At 42.6% G+C, this 20,514-nt stretch overlaps 1 protein-coding gene across 4 annotated transcripts in view; it reads right to left on the minus strand.

The window, feature by feature from the left end:
* Nucleotides 1-20,514, minus strand: part of kif26ab (kinesin family member 26Ab) — a 75,202-nt gene that overhangs the window by 25,945 nt on the left and 28,743 nt on the right. For 3 of the 4 annotated variants that reach the window (XM_077555830.1, XM_077555836.1, XM_077555844.1), the window contains 2 exons: nt 15,665-16,135; nt 11,402-11,616 (listed from right to left, as the gene is read on the minus strand). In XM_077555830.1, the coding sequence (XP_077411956.1) occupies nt 11,402-11,616; nt 15,665-16,135 (686 nt within the window). Of the gene's footprint in view, nt 1-6,073; nt 6,176-6,323; nt 6,347-11,401; nt 11,617-15,664; nt 16,136-20,514 lie in introns of those variants that run through there. The other variant, XM_077555853.1, reaches the window with a different exon arrangement.

Here is a 20,514-nt window from a genome sequence, read left to right on the forward strand (position 1 = left end):
ATTCAAAAACCTGAAGCGTCATGAAGACCAAACGTTTAAAGTAATCAAGGAAGTGCATGGCTATGGGTTAGTCAAAACAAAGCATGAGGTTTGGTGAGCTCTATGATCCTTCTTTGAGGGCTCACCTGCAATCATGAGACCACCAGTATAAATATTTATTTTCTCACTTCCTCTTCCTTTTCCTAATTCACTAAAAACAAGCAGACCACAACTTCATAAACACAACCGTTCATCCTTGAGTGTTCAACAAAGTGGCAAACATCTGCTATTTCACTATCACAAATCAACGTTTCGCCAACCAAGAAAAAAAGAACACATCCTCCTTCTAATCATTTTGACACGATGGCAGCCCAGATATATTAAAATGGAAAGGGAGAACCAACATTCTTATCTGTTGCTGAGTGAATCTTATCACTCGCAAGCATGGAAGATTCTAACTGACTGCCTGCCTGTTTTCCTGCAGCTTGTGCATAGTCTCTCATCTGCCCAGTGTCAGTTTACACAGGAAAAAAAGCCCAACAGCTCCAGGCTAAGACTTATTAGAAAGAGATAAATGAATCCCAGTTAAAGCGTACAGTGAGGGATGTGATTTTCAGTTAGCTGCGCAATATCCTGCATCAGCACATACCAAACATGTTGCGCCAAGGTCTTTAAGAAGACGTCTTTGTTTCCACAAATATTTTGTCCTTGTCTGACGGTGGACACCAAATGCAAAATGGGCCATTTTATGTATTGTTAAATGATGCCTGTGGATATTCGTATTCATCCAGGTCAATTTATTCTAAAGATGCGTTCAAACAATCATTACAAAAAAATTCAGTTGGCGACTCATACATTCTGCTGCATTTCATTTTATTGCTTTATGGATTGATTTTTTTTGGGGGTGTGTCTGCGAGACTTCCTGCTCCATCGCTATTCACCAATCAAACAGAGACTTGGTCATCACATGACTGCAAATAGTCTTTGTGGGCTCACCAAAAGTGACTAATTTCTGCGAAGAATGGCTAAAGAAACACCAGCTCACAACTCCTTGAAGAAAGAAGAAATAGTGTGTGAAAGCTTATATGTATATTTTGATTGGCTGTAATCTGTGCCGTTGCTACATAGTGCAACTGCAATTCTAATTCTGAATCATCCCAGCCACTCATGAAAAGTAGTTTCCAAAGCTCACACACCGTGCAGCAATTCAGTCTGGTTCCTCCGCATCAAACGTTCAAGCAAGTTTAGACGTTTCGAGCGTTTCGCCTCTTATCCGAGCAGGCTTCATCAGTTCAAGCAACAGCCTAGTTAGGAGTGGGCTGCTGCTGCTCTAACTAGCCTGGAAGCCAAAACATCTTCTAAAGTAACCAGAACAGTCCACTTGCAATGTAATTCAGAATGTTAAATGATAACAACCAAGGCTTGCACACCAATCACCACTGCATCAATCCCTGGCCAATTAAGGAAGTACATTTGATTTATACCACGTAACTACAGCACACATTTGTTGCTTATGAAACCTCTGAACATTGGTGAATATATAAAAACAGAGAGGGGACATGATAAAAAAGAAGTATGCATGAGAGTAAAATGATGAATAAATCAGAGATTATGATGATGGAATATAGGAGAAACAGTTCAAAGACAATGACTTTTACGATAAAATGAAGAAGAAAAGCCATGAGAAAGAGCAGATGAGTCTTCCCCTGTAATGGCTCGGTGCCAGTGTGCCTCCACCAATGCGGCACTAAATTATTTTATGCCTGAGAAGGAAAAATTGATCATTGAAACTTTGACACAGCCACCTTGGAGTCTTATTTCCCCCCTTGAAAATGGTATTCCCCAGCTGGCCAAGAATAAATTGAACATTTGGTGCAAAAACTCATCAATATTCAGTAAAACCTGGTTTGGTGTCATGGCAGATTAAACTAAGGGAAGTTCAATCAGTCGGATTAACAGAAGCTTGTATTAACATGGCCATAAGACAAATGAAGAATATAATCACATGAGGATGAAAAGGACACAAAAGTTTTTAAAGTGTGCAAAGGACAAATGTGTTCTCATGGGGGAATGATTTGAGTACTTAAATGCAGCATGTAACTTTCTGGCTTTTGTAGGCGTTTCCTGCCTTCCTCTTCTCGTAAAGCCCCTGCATCCACACCAGGACACAAAGCTCTCTTGACTAGACAACCATTTTAATGAGGGCTTAAGACCACTAAATGAGGGACATTTGGGGGCAAAAGTCAGGGGCTATAGTTCTATTTACAGTTCATTTTATTGTTTTCACTAATATGGCTTTAACATTAGGTCATGGAGGAGTAGACAAAGAAAAGGGCACTAGCTCTGTAGGACCCAATTGTCAGTTAATTTGGATGAAGGAGCCAATTTAAAGCCGCAAAGGAAAGAATTGGAAATATCTGTAATGAGAGTCAAAGATAAATCCTTAGCTTTTCACTTCCTTTAGTTTGAGGGTAAACAAATTGTAGTGCTGTAAGTTAGTTGATATATGCTAAATGTTCCGCTATTAAGTGAAACCTGATTCAACATGCAGGGTAAAAAAAAAAAAAAAAAAAAGCCTCAGCGTAAAAATTCACTTTTCATCTGATGGTTGACAGATGATAATGAAGACGTATTCTACTTGGGTTGTGCAGACTGCAGTTTATCCCACCCACCGCCTCACCTTCACCCCCAGCCTGCCTGGCACCGCTGACAAAGATTAACAGCTGCTTTCATCCCTTCCTGTGCATTCACACCCCGCTCCTGCGCACCCTGCACCAGCTATTTCGGCGGCGCTGATCTCTGCGGCTGCAGGGAATCATCTGGAATGACTTCACACATTCGGTACACATGTTGAACTCGGATTCAACCGCCGTTCCCACCCACACCTTTCCTTGAAAACCTCAGGATGAGCTGCTCTGCTCACCTCGCCAATGCATGAGTAACATCTACGGTCTTGGGAATGTGTGCGGTTATGAAGAAAAACATGAAAAGGCAATATTTATTCCACATGAAATGCTTACATAGTTGTGTCTATCTAAGAAACTAATGCTCTGAGTGGGACATGAAGTGACAGCTTCTGCCCCACTTTGCTTTTTCATTAATCACTTATAACCAAGGAGAGACACCCAGTGGTTATTTATTTGAATGTCCATTTAAAGGCTATCACAACAAAGTGGCCCGTGGGCTGCTAAGATCCTTTCAGTGATTAATCAGTGGATCCAGAGGGCTGCAAGGCAGCAAGGGGAGGGGAGTTTGAACCTTCTTCATCTTTCATCTATATCTGAGCTAAAAGGTCGAGGATTCGAAAGGTGAAAAGATCAAGTGCAACATAGCAGATGCAGATAAAACAATGAATACTCAACCAAAGCGGAAAAAGCCATTATTAAGTCCAAAAGATGATCCTGTATCACATACAGTAACACGGGCCAAGCCATATAATATGTATGAGGATAATGGGATTTTTAGCATTTGCAGCCAGCTCTCACGTATTGGGTCGTGAACAGATTATGCAATAATCCTGCATTCAGAAAAGGAGAGGAGATAAAAGCTTTACTGCAACATTTACTTTGACACTGCACAATTCGAAAAAGCTTAGAATTTCTGAACAAGACTTTCCGCATTCTCAAAGGTAGTGTTATAATAAGAGTATATTTGCCTAAGAAGTATCCACACTAATGTACCCTCATTATTATTATTATTATTTTTTTCACTTTAATGTACCCTCATTATTGGACTTCAGGGTAATAGTTTGTACCAAAATAGATTGATTAAAAAAGGGGAAAAAAAGAAAGTTTCTCTTCTCAAGGGTCAGGTCTGCCCTGACAAAGGTCTTATCCTCAGTGGTAATCCGATCTGGGACTTTCCCATTGTTAACCATGTTGTGTGTGTTTTTCAGAGAGAAATATTTAGGGAAATCAATCGACAAGCACTGATTAGGCAGCTATTAGTAATTCAATGAGAACAGAAGGCCATGGTGACGCTGCATACTGAGCACTGATGCGTGAAAAGTCTGTCGTGAGCCATGTTTGTTTCTGTGAATGGTACCATATTAAAGCCAGGAAGTGCTGTGGGGATCAGAGGCCAATGGGACCTACTTTGCATATGCACACAATAGGTCATACAATTCCTCCAATGCATGTTGCCTTGCATTGGCTAAAGCACTTTGCACAACATTGTCCTGAAACACTGTCGAACTGTATGATAACAGTGCGGATTTGCATGACACCTGTCACTGACACTAAAACAGTTTGGATGGTAACACTTAGCCCCTGCAGGCATGCGATCTGATATTCATTCAGAGTAACCAGTTTGCATTTTTAGTGTGGGGAGAGAGACAGGGCAGTGAAGTCCTCGCCCGCTCTCAAAATGTTAGCTAAATAAGCTCTCCCAAAGTAAGATAATTGGTCACAATATAGCCGGACTTTGTTGGTCGTCACATCTAAGAGTTGTGTTGGCCAGCAAGTAAATGAGACAGGTTAGGTCATGTTGTTTTTTTTGTTTTGGATCCTATTCACTGAAGGACATTCATTAAAAAAAACAAAAAAACATTTACAATATTAAGATACCTGTGAGCTGTCAGAATCTTCCAGACTGCTTATTTCCATGGAGGAGTCCTAAGAGCTAGCAAGCTAACCTCCACCCGCAATATATAAGTAAACATTTTCGTTAATTTCCGTCCTTAATCACTCACAGCTTTACCATTTAGAAACCATATGGTTGATATCATGTATCAAAACTGCCACGTCTGTGATGAGACAGGAGGATTGACGCTAACTCCTATTCTTTACCTTTCCCTTGTTATAACAAACACGTGTGGAACATTTTGATCAAGCTAGCTGGCTAACTAGCTAAGCATCACAACCCCTAGCTGTGATGTTTGATATGGACTGGAAATGGTGCGGTGCGAACGGTTCGACCTTTTCTTCCCACTGGCCACACATTTAAATGTTTTTATCACCTCCACCAATATAATGAGACAAAGGCCACCCTCTGTTAGGAGACAAGTAAGTACAGAAATCCTCTTATGACTCCACATGTGAAAGGAATCTATCAGGAGTGCCATGCTTCAATCCTCCCCCTAAGGGTTTAGTCCACATGGACTAGGGGTGAGCACATAGCCTCACGTCAGCACTTCAGCTCTTTTGTTTGTCAGACATCCACCCTCTGCAGGCTATGTGAGTGGGCCAGACAGACTTACTGACTCAGAGGTTTATGTGGAGGAACAAGGGAGAGCGAGCGCTCACGCAAGCCGCGCCAAACACTGCGCCTTGGTTCTCACTTGCAGGTTGGTGGTGACAGGCGCAAGTGATACCCTGCTGGCCGTCACAATAGCGTGCATCAGCCTGCTGCTGCGGGGCAAGATACAATCACGCCATGTTATCTAAGCGAGGAGATCAATCACAAGTATGCATCAAATTCAGCAACAACGTAGAATCGAAATCTGAATTGGCTGAAAGAACGTTTTTGTTAGGTTTTGGTTGCTCTGAGTCACGCACTGCCCCAGTGTTGCATGGTGTTCCACAGGGAACAATTCTGGGGCCTCTGTTGTTTTCATTATATCTGCTGCCCCTTTAAGAAAACATGGTATTTCCTTCAGATCCATGTCCCGCTGAGCCAAAAAGACGTTTTCTCATTGAGGCCACTTTTGTCATGTCTGGAGGAACTTACTCAATTGAATTTTTCCTTGACATAAAAAGGCCAGGCTGGATATCCATTGGCATGTCAGCATGGGCAAAGCACAACTGGGCTTGGATGGAATCACATCTGTGTATTTGTTTTTGGCGCTGCACATTTAGCAGCCATTAACTCCACCATGCTGATTATAGCAGTACATTAGCGGCCAGTGTTTTATCCCATGGTGAAAAAAGATAAATACTGCAGAGCAAACAAACCATCTCAAATTCCACCCACTCCATGCTTCGGATTGCACAATTTGCTGCCCTGGGCATGTGTTCTCGCCTTCAACAGATTGATATGAATCATTTCTCATTTGTCAGGCGGTTTAGAGGTAGCTGTGTTAACATTACAGTAGCATCTGAAAAGAGAGCCAGCATTTCAGCAGTGTGTTTTCTGCTAAGCTATACATTCTGCTCACACTCTTGCCCCAGCGGAGGAATCCATCTTGCGGTGGCTTGACAACACAGCCATTACCCTCTCACCTCCAGGGAGCAGACAGTGTAGCCTCAACTATGCAAAACTGCACGGTAGAGAGGGGGGGGGCAAAGCAGATAGAAACATACTTTTCAGAGATCAAAAGAGCAGAAACAAGAAACTAAGGAAATATTACTTTGCAAAGATAACAGAGGCATAATACACACACGTTGTTGTGTGTGGACACAACTTACGTGACTCCCATAGTGTTCAATCTAATATCCTTCACCAGTCACACATCTCCGGTTCCTGATGCTGTTAGAATCGAGACTGAGACGGCTTTCCGAAAGACATCATTTACAAGCACATAGGTCCGTCGTGCTATTCCCGCCATGTGGGTCCACACTCACTCTATGGACCGCTGCACTCAACATAATCCGCCCCGCCTACTTGTCAGGAGTCATGATCTCCACTGTCAATCACACTGCAGCCAACCAACCTTTCTCTATAGACATCACACCAACATGAGATACGTCGATGAAGGCTACAATGACTAGTGAAAATATTGGGACATTTTGCCATGACACCTACAATAACAGGAAGTGGAAGCAAATATGTCTTGCTAGCAACACGTTTCTGGGAAGACTTTCTGTGCAATTTTAAGTGTGATTCGCTAGGACATTGCGCAATTCTATATGACAGAATAAGGGCCTATATCAGGGGTGTCAAACTCATATTAGCTCAGGGGCCACTTAGAGGAAAATATATTACCGAGTGGGCCGGATCGGTAAAATCATGGTAGGCCTATATAACCTAAAATGGATTTTCGCTATTTGCAGGCCAGCCCTGAATTGCGGAGTACTGTAAAATATATTGTCCCAAAAGAATAACACGAATGCAAATGGAACGCGGCATTTTTATGTTGGTCTATGTTTTATTTTATTTATTTATTTTTAAACAAACTGTAACTTAAAGTCGTATGTCAAATAATGACATCCATAGCAATTCTGTGTACAAGTTGCATTGTTCACATGAAGATTGCTTGTGAAATTACGAATTTATATGCATTGATTGTGGCCGGGTGATTAATTGATCAGACATTGCTCAGAAATGTATTCCTGTTGTGTATATAATTCATCACAATATTGAAGCCTTCTAACGCTTTTACAACTACACATTATCTCAGAGAAACAAACATCCTACCGCCTCGCCACTTCTATACACAGTTCTAATAGACGAAGAGATGCGTATTCCTCCATCAGACTAAATTACAGTCTAGTGATGTGGAGAGGCCTATTCAAATGTAGTAACTTCCACTGACAAAATGTCATATTTCATTTCTAAATGACGTGTTTCTATGGTTACTCGGAGCACTCAAAAGCACAAAAGCGAGTGTGCACGAGCGGCGACTGAATGGCCTCCCGCCACAAATACAGGAAGATTCCTTGGGTGCAAACATAGTCATTAGCAAACAACGCTCACCTGGGCAGCAGCTGCAAGGCAGGTACAATAAATACACTTCCGCCTGACACTCCTCCAGGGTCACATTCCAGCAAACAAGCATGTTTTGACTCTTGTTTGGAGTACTGTGCAAGCCACACACTGAGAACAGGCGTCAAAGAATACTTTAAAAAAGGGGTGAAACTATTAATTTTCCCTTATGCGCTCTCTATTGCAGATTTTCACCTATATCAGATGGGTGTGGAACGCATCCTCAAGATAAACAGGGATTCACTGTACATCATCTTGCTTTTGACAATGCTTAGTACTGTATGAGACTGAAAAGCGTCAGAAACAGATTTTAAGACTCTAAGATCGCGAAAGCTGTCTTGGGTAAGAATGAGCAGACTAAGAAGAATATATTGAAAACTGAGGATTCCGTTCCTCGCTGCAGTTTCCCCGCCGAGAAATCCCATGGGCCTTACGGGTAATAAACACACCTTCACAATCAGCAGGTGTTAATGGAAGAGGAATATGGGAATAGAAGCAAGCAGTTATTTCCGCAGTTTCCGAGCTCCACCTGCTTTCATTACACAGCGTTGTGTCAATATACTAATCATATGCTCCGTCACAAGGCAATCAGTGCTCACCGTGCTAGTCAGCTGAACACAAGGCTCTAAATTCATTAGCCCCACTCCCCACCTGTACACACACGCGCACACACAGTCACACACACACAATGATATGAAGCAGCCAGTCAGTGTTTGACCCCTGACTCTTCCTGTCTCCATGCAACTGTCGAGTCAGTCTAATTGGTCATTACTGACCCTGTGTCTTCTTGGCTTTTAAGCCTCTTTGCAAAATGATTAGGGAGGGGAACGGGCTTGGAAGCAACATTTTATTCCTCTAAAATATGATTCGGCCAATATCAACATGGAAAAAAATGAGGAAGTGGTTCAAATTTTAATGTTGAGTTGTCTTTGCAAAGAAAAATCCAACAATGTTCATTGTTTGTTTCCTCACAAAAGAAAGAGCAGCCCAACTGAAGCTAATTGTATTCTAATTAAAAATTCATTTGCAAGTGAAATGTTGTAGGTGAATGTCAAACAAATGTCCAAGGAGGCAGCAAGTGTTTGATTATTCAGCTTCACCATCCCGGCGCAGCGGATTTGCACACAAACCCCACTAATTGTATCTTTCCAGAACAAAACAGAATACTAATCAGATGTGGGTTTTTCAATCAAGTCTCAAACCTAAAAGACACTAATTTCTTTGAATTGTTTTTTTTTTCTCATCATTGTGAAAACACAGAGGAGGTAAATTCTAATCAGCCTTAGGGTGTTACAACAACGACGAGGAGGAGATAACGATTACAATAATATTTTGGTAGTTTGCAACAGCTGCAGAGGCTCAGGAAGCTTCAAATCAGCCACAATGCATCTCCAACACCCTTTTCTGTATGTGTGGAATGTTGTTCATAGCATCGTAACACTTCTCCGGGCCAAGTTAAACACCAGATTCTTGCCAAGCAAATTATCTTTGGGATCAAATAAAAGGTGGGACCTTTCATTGTACTTCCATCTGTACCTCCTCTAACCCACCAGGACCTGCTGCAGCGGAAAAAACAGATTCACCTCACCCTCTTTTTTTTCCACTGTGCTAAGTCCAAACTGTCTGGGCGGCACTTGCTCATGATCATAATCTTTTTTGTGGTTTGCTCCAACGAAAACATGACAACATATAAATCAGTGTCAGGAATCAACCCTGTGTCATGCCGAACTGTTGTCCCGGCAGTGGTCTTATAACAAGAAAGGGAGATGCGCAGGAAGTTAGTAGACCTGGACTTCCCCTGCACAATCCCTTCTGATTCCAACTGGAGAAAAACTAATCCCTAATTGGTGATGTCCCATGGGCTTCTTGTCACAGTTCCTTCACTGCTTTTCTCTCCCTCAAGTGGTGCAGACCTGCAATAGTCCCCATGCGTCATTCTCAGCAGGCTTGCCTATTGCCAACATTCATTAAGCATGCAGCACCCCTCGGAGAGATTGAGGCTGGGAATGTATGCACTGACCAACCTGCCAGGGAATCTGTTTGTGACAACGCAGCACACTAGGGTAAGTATTCGCCAGGATTGTTGTAACAAAAGAACATAGCGTATTTTACAGACCATTAAGCGCACTGTAGGCGCAATATCAATGAACGGGTCTATTTTAAAACATTTTCATACATACGGCGCACCGGGTTATAGGGTGCATTGTCTTCACAAAGAACTGTATGTTAAAGAGTTTATTCTAATTGTGCTGTATGTTTATTTGTTTAATTTAGCGCTATTATGTTAGGTTATGCAGGTAACTACACGGGGGTTGCTTCGATTGGCCGGCAGACGAAGAACTTGAATATCACTAGTCAATCTGGTTCATTGGCTAATGCTAAATGCTATCTTTGTTGACAGTACAACAGCTGTAAACAAAATAATGCACTCAACATTATCCAAACTTTTTTGGCCCGATCACGGCGGCTATTCAAAGCTGGCTTTGTTGTTTACCCACACATTGGAACATTGGAAACATGCTCAAGTGTTTGTCTGACCGCGACGAAAGGCAAGTAGGACTATATTTCCCATGATTCTTAGACACGAAAGCAGGAAGTATTTCTAGTTCCAGTATGACGAAAACATAGAGGCCTGTGACACAAATCATATCACATATCACAAACTTATAAATGGAATATCAATAGGACCCTTGAGGCCGAAGCCAGTGGGCAGCCATCTTTCGTTGCCACTGTTCCTGACAAGTTCTGATATTTTACCACTGAAAACACTTAGCAGTACATGTTTTATGCTAGGATCCCTGTATGGAGTAATGAGACCCTCTCAAAAAACGAACTTCACTGTTTATATCAACGAATGAGAATATATGATGCCAGTATCATGAATCGTGACTGACAGAGGTTAGCTTTACATTTCACGGTGAATTTTGACCTGATGGGTTAATTTACTTATAAGAGAAAATTTTAAATGGCATTCTTACCGATGAAATTAGAATTAGAAACTAGAATTATTGGTCCAACCGTATGCTACACACCGTGGCCGCAGTAACAAAATAAAGTGTAAATGCTGCAGAAAAATCAATGTATTCAAGTTAAGCGAACGTAGCGAATGGCAACGTAAGACGGCCAACGGTGGCTTTACTTCTCCAGACGGCGAGAAAGTTTTATTGTTAGTTCATATAAGTTCATGGTGACCAGTAATTGTGTTATTACTTTGGCTAATGCTAAATACTATTTTTGTTCATCGTTGAACAGCTGTAATTTGAATTGGATGACGAACTGAAAAGCCGATATCCATCCATACGAAAATTGGCACAAGGAAAATTTAATGAATTGAAATGTCTGTTGTGGTTCGAAAAATACAGTAGTCTTGTTCTGGAACTCACAGCCACGAAACAGCCTCGTTGAATAGCCAAAGCTCCAGTTAAAATAGCAAGATGGCAAATGTTTGAAAGCTTTCAAAATGATGAAAAAAAACAAAACAAAAAACAAAGGCACGGAAATTAAACATGAAATACCTCAGGACAATGCACAGCTTAGCCTTAAGCCCCTTCGTGAGACTCTCCCTCCTCACACCAAATTATATAATTCTATTATCCATTCATGAGCACTGGTGCCTGTAAACCGAAGGTTCATTTAATTTTGTGATGGAGCGTGTCACACTGCATGCCGTCATTCAACCATGGTCACAACATCACGCCAACGCCATGAACCACCATCTTCAAGGGCAGCGAGTCTGAGCAAATCTCAATTTTTGCATGCATGCGTGTCTTCCATGCACATTTTCAACAACAGCTTAATCTTGTCAGTCAACATTTGGATGACAGTAGGGGGAGGCGCTCACCTGATGAAGAAGGAGGCCGCTGCAGATGAAGAGGGTGTGATGGAGCTGGACGCACCGGTGATGGGGGTAGGGAGCCCCGTTTGCATGGGGCCTCTGAGGCGGCAGGGCGTCAAGGTGCTGCTCTTGGTACCGCCGGTGCTGCTGGTGGTTATGGTGGTGAGCGGGGCCGCCGAGGTCATGACATCTCTGCCGGCGTCCCCCATCAAGCTCTGGGCCTGTGGGCGCATAAACACTGAGCAAGGACCACAATCTGCACCTCCTTCCACTCCATTTACTCCCCCACTCTGCTGAGCTCTGCTACAGATGGACGGACAGATGCCGCAGCCAGTGTCGCTTAGCTGGAGTCAGCAGCCTTGACTGCTGGAAGCGAACAGCAACAACTGTGCCTTTCATCGATTGTGGCCAGCCTATGGGGTGGTTGTGGCCTCTAGTCTACTGTAATAAAGTAATGACACGCATTATATTTAGCAAATATAATTAACTTCACTAAGCTCTACCTGGCATTGTACTCATCAGGAGCGACTCAAAATGTGACTGATCAAAAACCCTTTAGATACTGCTATTATAGCAATCCGGCTGTTTTTTTGTTGTGTGTTTTTTTTTTTGGGGGGGGGGGATTTTTCTCGCTACTTAACTCCGCTCCTCCACTTTCAGAATCCATTGGAATTATTTCAACTGGAATGCCTTGAGGTTGGATCGTCTAAAATCTGAGTGGGGTATTTCAATATTCCCAGCAGTCTGGAATGTGACATAAGACTATGATTGACCACATGTGGAAAAAAAAAATACATGGAAATCCCTCAATACACAAATGTTAGTTGTATATTTGAGTTTTTATTTCTTTTGTTGTTTTGGAAATTAACGCTTTCAGGGACAGTGGTCGCTACAGTGGACAGCTAATGATTAGCAAGCCCACGAATGTAAACTTGAGCCTGGAAGAAGGAGGAAATGTGCCATCGCCATGCTGGTTCGAACCTGGGCCCGTGCCAGGGAAGTAGGCCCATTACACTTTGGCATGAAAGGCTGCAGCACTTCACATTCAGCCATGCAGGAAGCGGACCTGTATGGCTCATCAAATGGTTCACAGATTGAGCCTATTAGATATCAGTTTTACAAATCATCAGGCCAAACTTTCACAAGCACACAGGGACAGCTGGTTACAAGTGGAGTGCATCAAAGTATTCCCCCTGGTGTTGAGAATGAGGACTTGAGCCCTTCAGCCAAGCTGCTCACTGCAGCCTTGGATCCGGAATGGCTACTTACTCCTGGAGAAAAGTCCAATTTATCTCCTGTCAGGTAATTAGGCTGCGTCAGTGGAGCTTTTTGCACTTTTCGAGTCAGTAATGAGATGGCCTTCCACCCTTTAACCCATGTCTGATGTTCTTTTTTTGGTTTGCCAAAGAATAGCAAAGACGAGGTGTGAGACAAAGTGGGGGGGAATTTGCCATAATGGAAAAGGAAGGCTGTGCGAAAGAGTGGCAAGAAGGAAACAAAAAGACAAAAGACTTCTTGAGAGTCAAGTGTAAAGTAAGCAGGGCTGGCTGGTGTCCTTTCAATGGTGTGGCAGCAGTCTTTTGTGACCTTCGATCTCACTGGTTAACAGATGATCACTGGCCAAGTGAAAGAGGTCCACTTAATCTGGTCGGTCACGCTCCCTTGATTTCTGTGGCTAATGGAAACGAATGGAGGTGAGACTAAAATACCGATGAGAAAAGTGTGCAGAGGTTAGGAAGTGGTGGGGGGAAAGAAAGAGGGAAAAAAAGGAAGTGGTGGGGGTGTTAACATGTTAAAAGTAAAACATGGCTGCTTTTCTCGAATGACAGAAAATCTTTAAAGGGGAACTAAACCCTTTTCGTGGCAAGAATACATTGTATGTGCTAGCACTTGGCGAAACACGGTACTCTATGTAATACTGCATTCGTAATAAGAAACAGAACTCATCAATGTCAGGGGGCCGCCATGTTAGGCGAAATTGCTCTTCGGAAGTGATGTCATAACTACAGAATTGTTTTTGCCTGCTAAAACATACATTTGGGTAAGCCTTGTTTGTTAAAAATGGATTGCAGGAATTCAACTGTGTCCGGCTGTCAGCATTAACGCTCGTGTACATTTTCATTATCGCCGATTAAACTGCATTTAAAAGTAGACCGCCGGCTGTCGCGAGTCAACCAGGCACTCACACCTAGCAGCTAGCAGCTAGTTAAAAGCCGCTAACATCAGTGACTGGCGCTGTATTATACATTTCTAAACAATGACAGTATAATTTTTGCGATTTTTTTTAGCACAAATAAATTAGCCGCCATATCAGTTGACGGCTGGCTTGTCTTGTCTTTTCGATTGGAGGCTAGCCTGACTGCAGTCAACATAAGATAGGAATCAATATAAGAGAACAGCGTCTGTGTGTCAGGCGTGCCACATTAGCTGGCTATATAAGTGGATCTGACCAATTTTTAGCTTGTCGTTGTTATATATTTACCAATTTTGTCTGGTTTTGTTGGTAAATAAAGTAGGCATAAAGAGCTGATAAATATCACATTCTTGCTAACTCACACTAATATGGCTGCCCATATCAACTAGTGGATGTGAAGAATAGATTTTGAATAAATAGTTTGTAGATATAGGTCAACATAATCAGATAAAGAAGATATTCACATTTAAAATAAACCAATACGCTTTGAGAGCTACAAACAAAAAAGGTAATTGTACAATTATTTCTTTACATATCAGGACAGAAAACATAATCCTTTTTAATCAGTTGGTTGTGGTTTGTGGCTCACTGCATGCATCCATACTCAAAGCTACAGATACGTGACAGTGGCACCAAGCAACTGCTGGGCCAATGTCAAAATGAGTCAACAGCAGTTCATGATTTTATAGTTGATGAGTGTGATAACTGGAATTATAACAGTAATTAAATTTCTGAAAATGTCTTACTCTTCTATACTGCTAGGAATAGCTTGGTAGCCTATATTAGGTTTTAACTCGTGTTTTAAGAGAATGTTGTCCTGATAGCTCGAAAATAAAAATCCTGGGCATCAATTCAAGACAGCCAACTTAGCAGTCAGTGTGCCAAGAGTACCAATTCAAGAGGGGCCCAGATAATTTCAATTCCAAGGACTGCAACAATTATTCCAGATATAAGGAGGGTTCTTTCCCAACAGGGAATGGCAATAGATCCAAGGAGTACTAAAAAGAGCTCAGTGTGGAACTGCTCTGGCCCCCCTGGCTTATACACGCACAAGGATTTCTGTGCACACAATACACACAGTGAGTCTATACTTCTTTGTTTCCACAACACTTCATGCCCTCCTCACCAAAGGAGCCAAGTGGGAATTGTGAATTAAAGCTCTTGCCTTCAGGCGCAGTGGACCACAAGAGCTTCTGTGGGCTTTTTGTCATTCTGAAAGATCTGGTTTTAATGAACGACAGATACTAGAACTAAGAACCACTAGGTCCTTTCTGTGTTCGGGACCCCTCTTGAAAACCCTGCGTCCCAACCCTTAGCTATATAATAAACTTGACAGTAGCAGCCAGAGAAAAACGTGTAAATGAATTATTCTCACTCATAAAGTACAGCATGAGAAAACACAACAGACCTCCCTGACAACAGACCTGTCGAGCACTAATCCACCATGACTACAACATTATGGCGATGATGTATGGTGGACATTTGATGTGGCCTTGTGGTGGAAGTCAGAAGACAAACGTTTTAAGTCATTCACTGCCAGCCCAATTTAAATGGATCGTGACGTCTATAGTTGTCGATGGCAGTGAATGCTTTAAAATTACAATGAGTCTTATTGAATACCAGAGGTGAAAAAAATCCACATCCACAAATTAAAAACTCTGCCACAGTTTAAATTTCGGGCCATTCAAGCGGCAGGTAAAGAAGTTCTGTGAAGTTTGCCACCTCTGATGAATACTAAAGATTGAGAGGCCAGTATTCTTGCAGACAATTAAACTGTTCTTTATTCAAGACTCACTTGTGTTCTCAAGAGAAAAAAAAACGTTACCGCAGCATTTTATGCTTATTTTTTCTTTACAAAACCGCTGAAAAATTCCCCTAATGTCGCTTCACTCTATACGTAATGAGCTTGAGGCCCAAAGGCACAAAGGAACTCTTAAGTGGTCAGACTTAAATTAACAGATAATGGTGTTTTCTGCCACTCAGGAATTAAAGCTTGTTTTACTGTCATGCTGCCTGGTCTTTATGGCGTCAAAAAGAGTGAGGTATTTATAAGGACAGGCACATAAATGACATACCGGTTTCGGCTGAGTGAGGAAGTTGTTGACCCTAGAGATGCTCCAAACGCCCTCGAGGTACTGCTGTGCTTGGATGGTGACAGAGCTCAGGGGTCCGGTGAATTGCCCTCCTGCCACTGTCACCTGGACACTGGTCTTTGGACCTGATGGGATTGAGGAGTTCTGGGACCAGCACGGCCCTCTTGGCTGCTCCTCCAAGGGCAGGATTGAGGCATCTTGGCCTTTGGACAGTTGGTTTGCATGGATGCTGGAGGATGACGCAGCAAATCTCGAGGGCTGCGGGAGAAAGGAAGAGGCGGGCAGGGCCGGCATGTCGGGGCCGAAGGCGAGGACGGGAGCATTGAGAGTCTGCAGAGCCTCCTGCTTCAGTTGATGGAGAGGCGTGAAGCACACCTGACAGCAGGTGACAGCACCTTCCTTGCGCCCAGATGTGTAGAGCTGCTCGAATAGAAAAGCTGCATAGCCGGTGTCCTGTAGCAAGAAGAAAACACACATAATAGGTTTGCTGTAACTCTTTGCACAAAAAAATGTTCATGTTTTCTGGGAGTGTCTGTGTTCTGTTACCACACTCTTAAAAAAGTTGGGTCAAAAATAACCCAAATTGGGTCAAAAGGGAACTAACCCAACATTTTTGTGTTATTCAATTTAGCCAAAAGTTGGGACAAATGAATAACCCACAAAACAACCCATATAATTGGGTTGCTTTGTGGATTATTCATTTAATTTGACCCAACATTTTAGGTTAAATAAGTCTTGGGCCAGTTAATTTTTGACCCAACTCAATTGGGTCATTAAATAAACCCAAAAAGTCGAGTCACATAAATAACCCATAGAACAACCCCAAAAATTGGGCTGCTTTGTGGGCTTTTTAATTTAATATGATCCAACATTTTGAGTTACACAATTCAATAAATTTGGTCGGTCCATTTTTGACTCAATTCAATCGGGTCATTCAATTCCCAAAAAGTTGGGTCAAGTGAATAACCCACAAAACAACCCCAAAAAATGGGCTGCTGTGTGGGTTATTAATTTAATTTGACACAACCTTCGGGGTTATATAAATCAAAAAGTTGGGTTGGGGCATTCTTGACCCAATTTGGGTTATTTTTAACACAACTGTTTTTAGCGCCATTCTGTGCCTGTTGATCAGGCAATGTGTATTCTGAGGAACTAATTAAGGCCAAAACAATCCAAACCATATGAGATGGCAAAATTAGGCTCAGGTGGATTAGCAGAACAGAAAATCCTCATTCAAATTCTGTCGTATTTAAATGCATTTTTGCTCTGCTTGAAATTGAGAGTGGCTCATCTTTCGACAGCTTTTTGAGGCAGTGTCCAGTGAAGTTTTGTCCTTTTACTTCAGCAACAAGAGGGTCCCCTAGGGTGTTCCTCTCTGCTGGCGAGGAATGCTGAAGGAAAACAACAGCTGAAGTGAATCTGGCACCCAAAGCTATATAATTTACATATGATAAGTGTCTCTGCGTGAAAACAGATGAGAAGCCAGCAAATGTGAAAATAAGCACCTCCTGTGAAGCTGGAGGCACACCAAGTCGTCAGCCAACTATTCAAATTCTACCAGAGACTAGAACATGCATTTGAATGCAAACAAACACACATACAAGAAGCACACTCACACTCAGAGTCTCTTAAGAGGCATAAAGGGGCATCGGGCTCTAACCCGGTGGAGTCATGGCCTAAGACGGAAGCCCACAGCACAAACATAAATGTTTATGAGGCCTTTGCTCTGTAGACCCTCAGAGGTGATCAGGAGTGAGGAGGAAATAATAATCCAGTGCCCTAATGCAATGCCACTTAATACATCAAACCCAGTAGACACCTAATACATTGGACCCAAAAGGCGCTACAATATAGTGAGCAGCAAAAGGTATCTAAAAATATGAGTACGCTGAATTAAGATTATTAATAGAGGCAGTCCAGCATACGTGCTGTGACTGTGACTGAAAATCATGCTGTTCCTGATGATTTACTGTGCTGACTACCTGCTTTATTCTTGAGCAGGTGGAAGTAAATTCCAAGCACAACCAAGAAACAGGATGTAGAGAGTCACATCAATCCTGTCTACAAATGACAAACTGGGCCTGTGGCCAACTCAGTGACAGATTTAAAAGAATATGGAATCAAGTGAAATACTATGGACTCAATATTCATGCCTATAGTGCAAGTCTGGCGGGCTGCACCAAGTGTTGCTATTTTCGCAGACGCACACAGCTTGGTGCGGTTACAAATGATGCGCCGATGAGGGCGTCTACACAGCCAACTTGCTTTACAGCCAATAGAACCCGTTCCTCCTATTTCCTTTATAATCGTTGTGGAAGAGGTGCATAGTGACATTGCGGATGCAGAGTCCGATGGCGGAGGCACGTGGTGGCCTGGGCCCGGCCGGGTGTGTTTTTAAACATAGTTGTCATGTTGCCTGAATGTCAGCCTATGTTAGTGCTATGTTAGTCCATGAAAATGCATAATGTACTTGTATTTGTTATTTATTTATTTGTATGTTTAATGTTCAGTGTTTTGAACAAATAAATGTCAACATAGTTACTTAGTCTTAGGCATGAATTTCACTGTTCTGTTTCTTTTTCTACTTATCGTGTACAGGTCTGTAACTGACATTTGCTTAATTGCTGCCAAGTGGCAGAAAGCTCTATTCTAACTCATTGACAATTGTAACAGCTCCAATGCATTGAATTCATAACATATGCTCCGAAATTATTTTATGCAGCCCACTAGTTGGTGCTTGCAGCCCAAAGTCGGCATGCGAACACTATGGCTGCATGGTTGGGAACCACTTATTTAGACATGTTAGGTATGAACTTATGGCCACCCCTACACGAGTCATGGTTTCACCCTGACCACCCCAATGAAAAATTTCTGGCTACGCCCCTGGCAGAGTCCATGCAGGAGGTCGAAATGTGCCAAGTATGTTTATAAGGAACTGAAAGCAGACCTCCACGATGGTGCAAAGTCACAGATGACCACTTTGAGACTGCCTTCCTCAACAATAGTATGTGTCCATGTATGACCCCCCCCCCCCCACCACCCTGATTGCTGTTTAAAAAAAAAAAAAAATGATAATAATAATGCGGTCAATGAATAGATTTGTAAACTGAATCAAAACGTTCGATGCATATGGATGCTATTGTAATATTTAAATGTGACCGCCTCGATCCCACTCACCAAAATTGCATTACACTCACTGCGCCAATATTTAGACGTTTCCAAAAGCTGTCAAGTTTAGTCTACTGTCAGCTACCAAATAGTTAGGTGTGACAGGTAGTTCCCAAACAAGCTACACAAGGCTTGTGCCGGCACGAAAGCAAAATGTGCCCGTTTTTACACTTGAGCGCACCTGTACGGACTTTGAACCTTACATCTAGTCCTTGATAAAAGCTAAAGAAAACAGCACAGCCACCCCTTTGACTACGGTACATTGCTTCCCAGGCAGGAAATTGAAGCCACGTAACACTGTCCATCCATCCACTCTCACCCTTTACCCTTCGGCAAACCCCTTACCCACCTCAGGGCAACGGTAGATGGAAGAAATCAATTCCCTTGACGCTCTCCATGCATTGTTAAGTGTTGATTTAGGAGAGCTAATAAAACGACACACAAAGCTGAGCCCATCTGCTATTCAGTGTGGTTTTGGGAGGTTAGAGAGCAGGCTTCTCCTGTAAAACTGTCTGCGAGCTTTATGCCGAGCCGAGTGAACAGAGGGTCAGGGCCACAACTATGTGAGGATGATGGCAATGATGATGGCGAATGATGAGAGAATGATAAAACTGAAGGCCACGCTGTCTATGTGCATAACAGTCAAAGGCAGTGAGGTCCACAGTCTTTGCATATGAGACCATAAACGCGAGGAGAGGCTGCCTTGTTAACTACCCATGTGATGCATTATTGACAGGTGCAAGTGAGTATGAAGAGCATCACGTCTTTGGAGAAGAACGTAACACAAGCCTTCAAAGCATTCCTGTTGGAGAGAAAGTACGGTGCTACGCTGGGTATCTGAATCGACAACCATTGTCGGTCCAAGTGGGAGATGGTTTCGGTTTTCAAGCCAGGCTCACTCGCATGGGTGCGGACAGAGGCGGTAGGCCAGGTTTGCCTGGAGGCTCGTGGGTGGTTATGTTGCTTTACTGCCTGTCAGCACTGATCTTTATTAAACTCTGGGGACAAATGTAGTCAGATGCCGTGGCCTTATTATGGAAAGGAGGTTGGTTGACCGCTGTGGGGGAGAAGAAAACCTGCCTCTGTGAAATAAACCCTGCACAGCCCATCGAGACCTAAGTTTGTCACCGTCTTTGATGAAAACCAGGGCAGAGCATCTAACTGGATGTGTCTCTGCAGGGTTGATGGAGTGTCATTATACACACCGCATTCCCACAGGCGGATGGAAACAAGTTCAGCCTTTTGTGAATGATCGCACAGCCAGATAGACTTTTACTAAAATGCATCCGTTCCTTTTAAATGTGTTGTTTAATGTTGGTCTGATGTGGAGTTGACTTAAATCACAAGAAGGTCACGAGGATTTTAAATGCATGAGTTCCCTCACTCACTGAAGGTCACGCTTCATTGAGGCTAAACACACTCTGTGAAAAAGATTCCGGTTGAGGCCATTTCCCTCCATTGCCCACGGTGGCAGAGAGAAAAATGAAGAAAAATTGTACCAATATAAATGCGTAATATAAAAAAAAAAAGTCTTGCCCTATGCGTGATTTATTTTGTGAGTCCACATAGCACACTCTGGCCAGAGATATTCCACAACTCTATTGGCAGTACCACCTCACGACACTAAATTAAAAGTTTGACTATTTTGACTACTAAAAGATGAC

Source organism: Vanacampus margaritifer, chromosome 1, assembly GCF_051991255.1.
Source record: "Vanacampus margaritifer isolate UIUO_Vmar chromosome 1, RoL_Vmar_1.0, whole genome shotgun sequence".
NCBI classification, from domain to species: Eukaryota; Metazoa; Chordata; class Actinopteri; order Syngnathiformes; family Syngnathidae; genus Vanacampus; species Vanacampus margaritifer.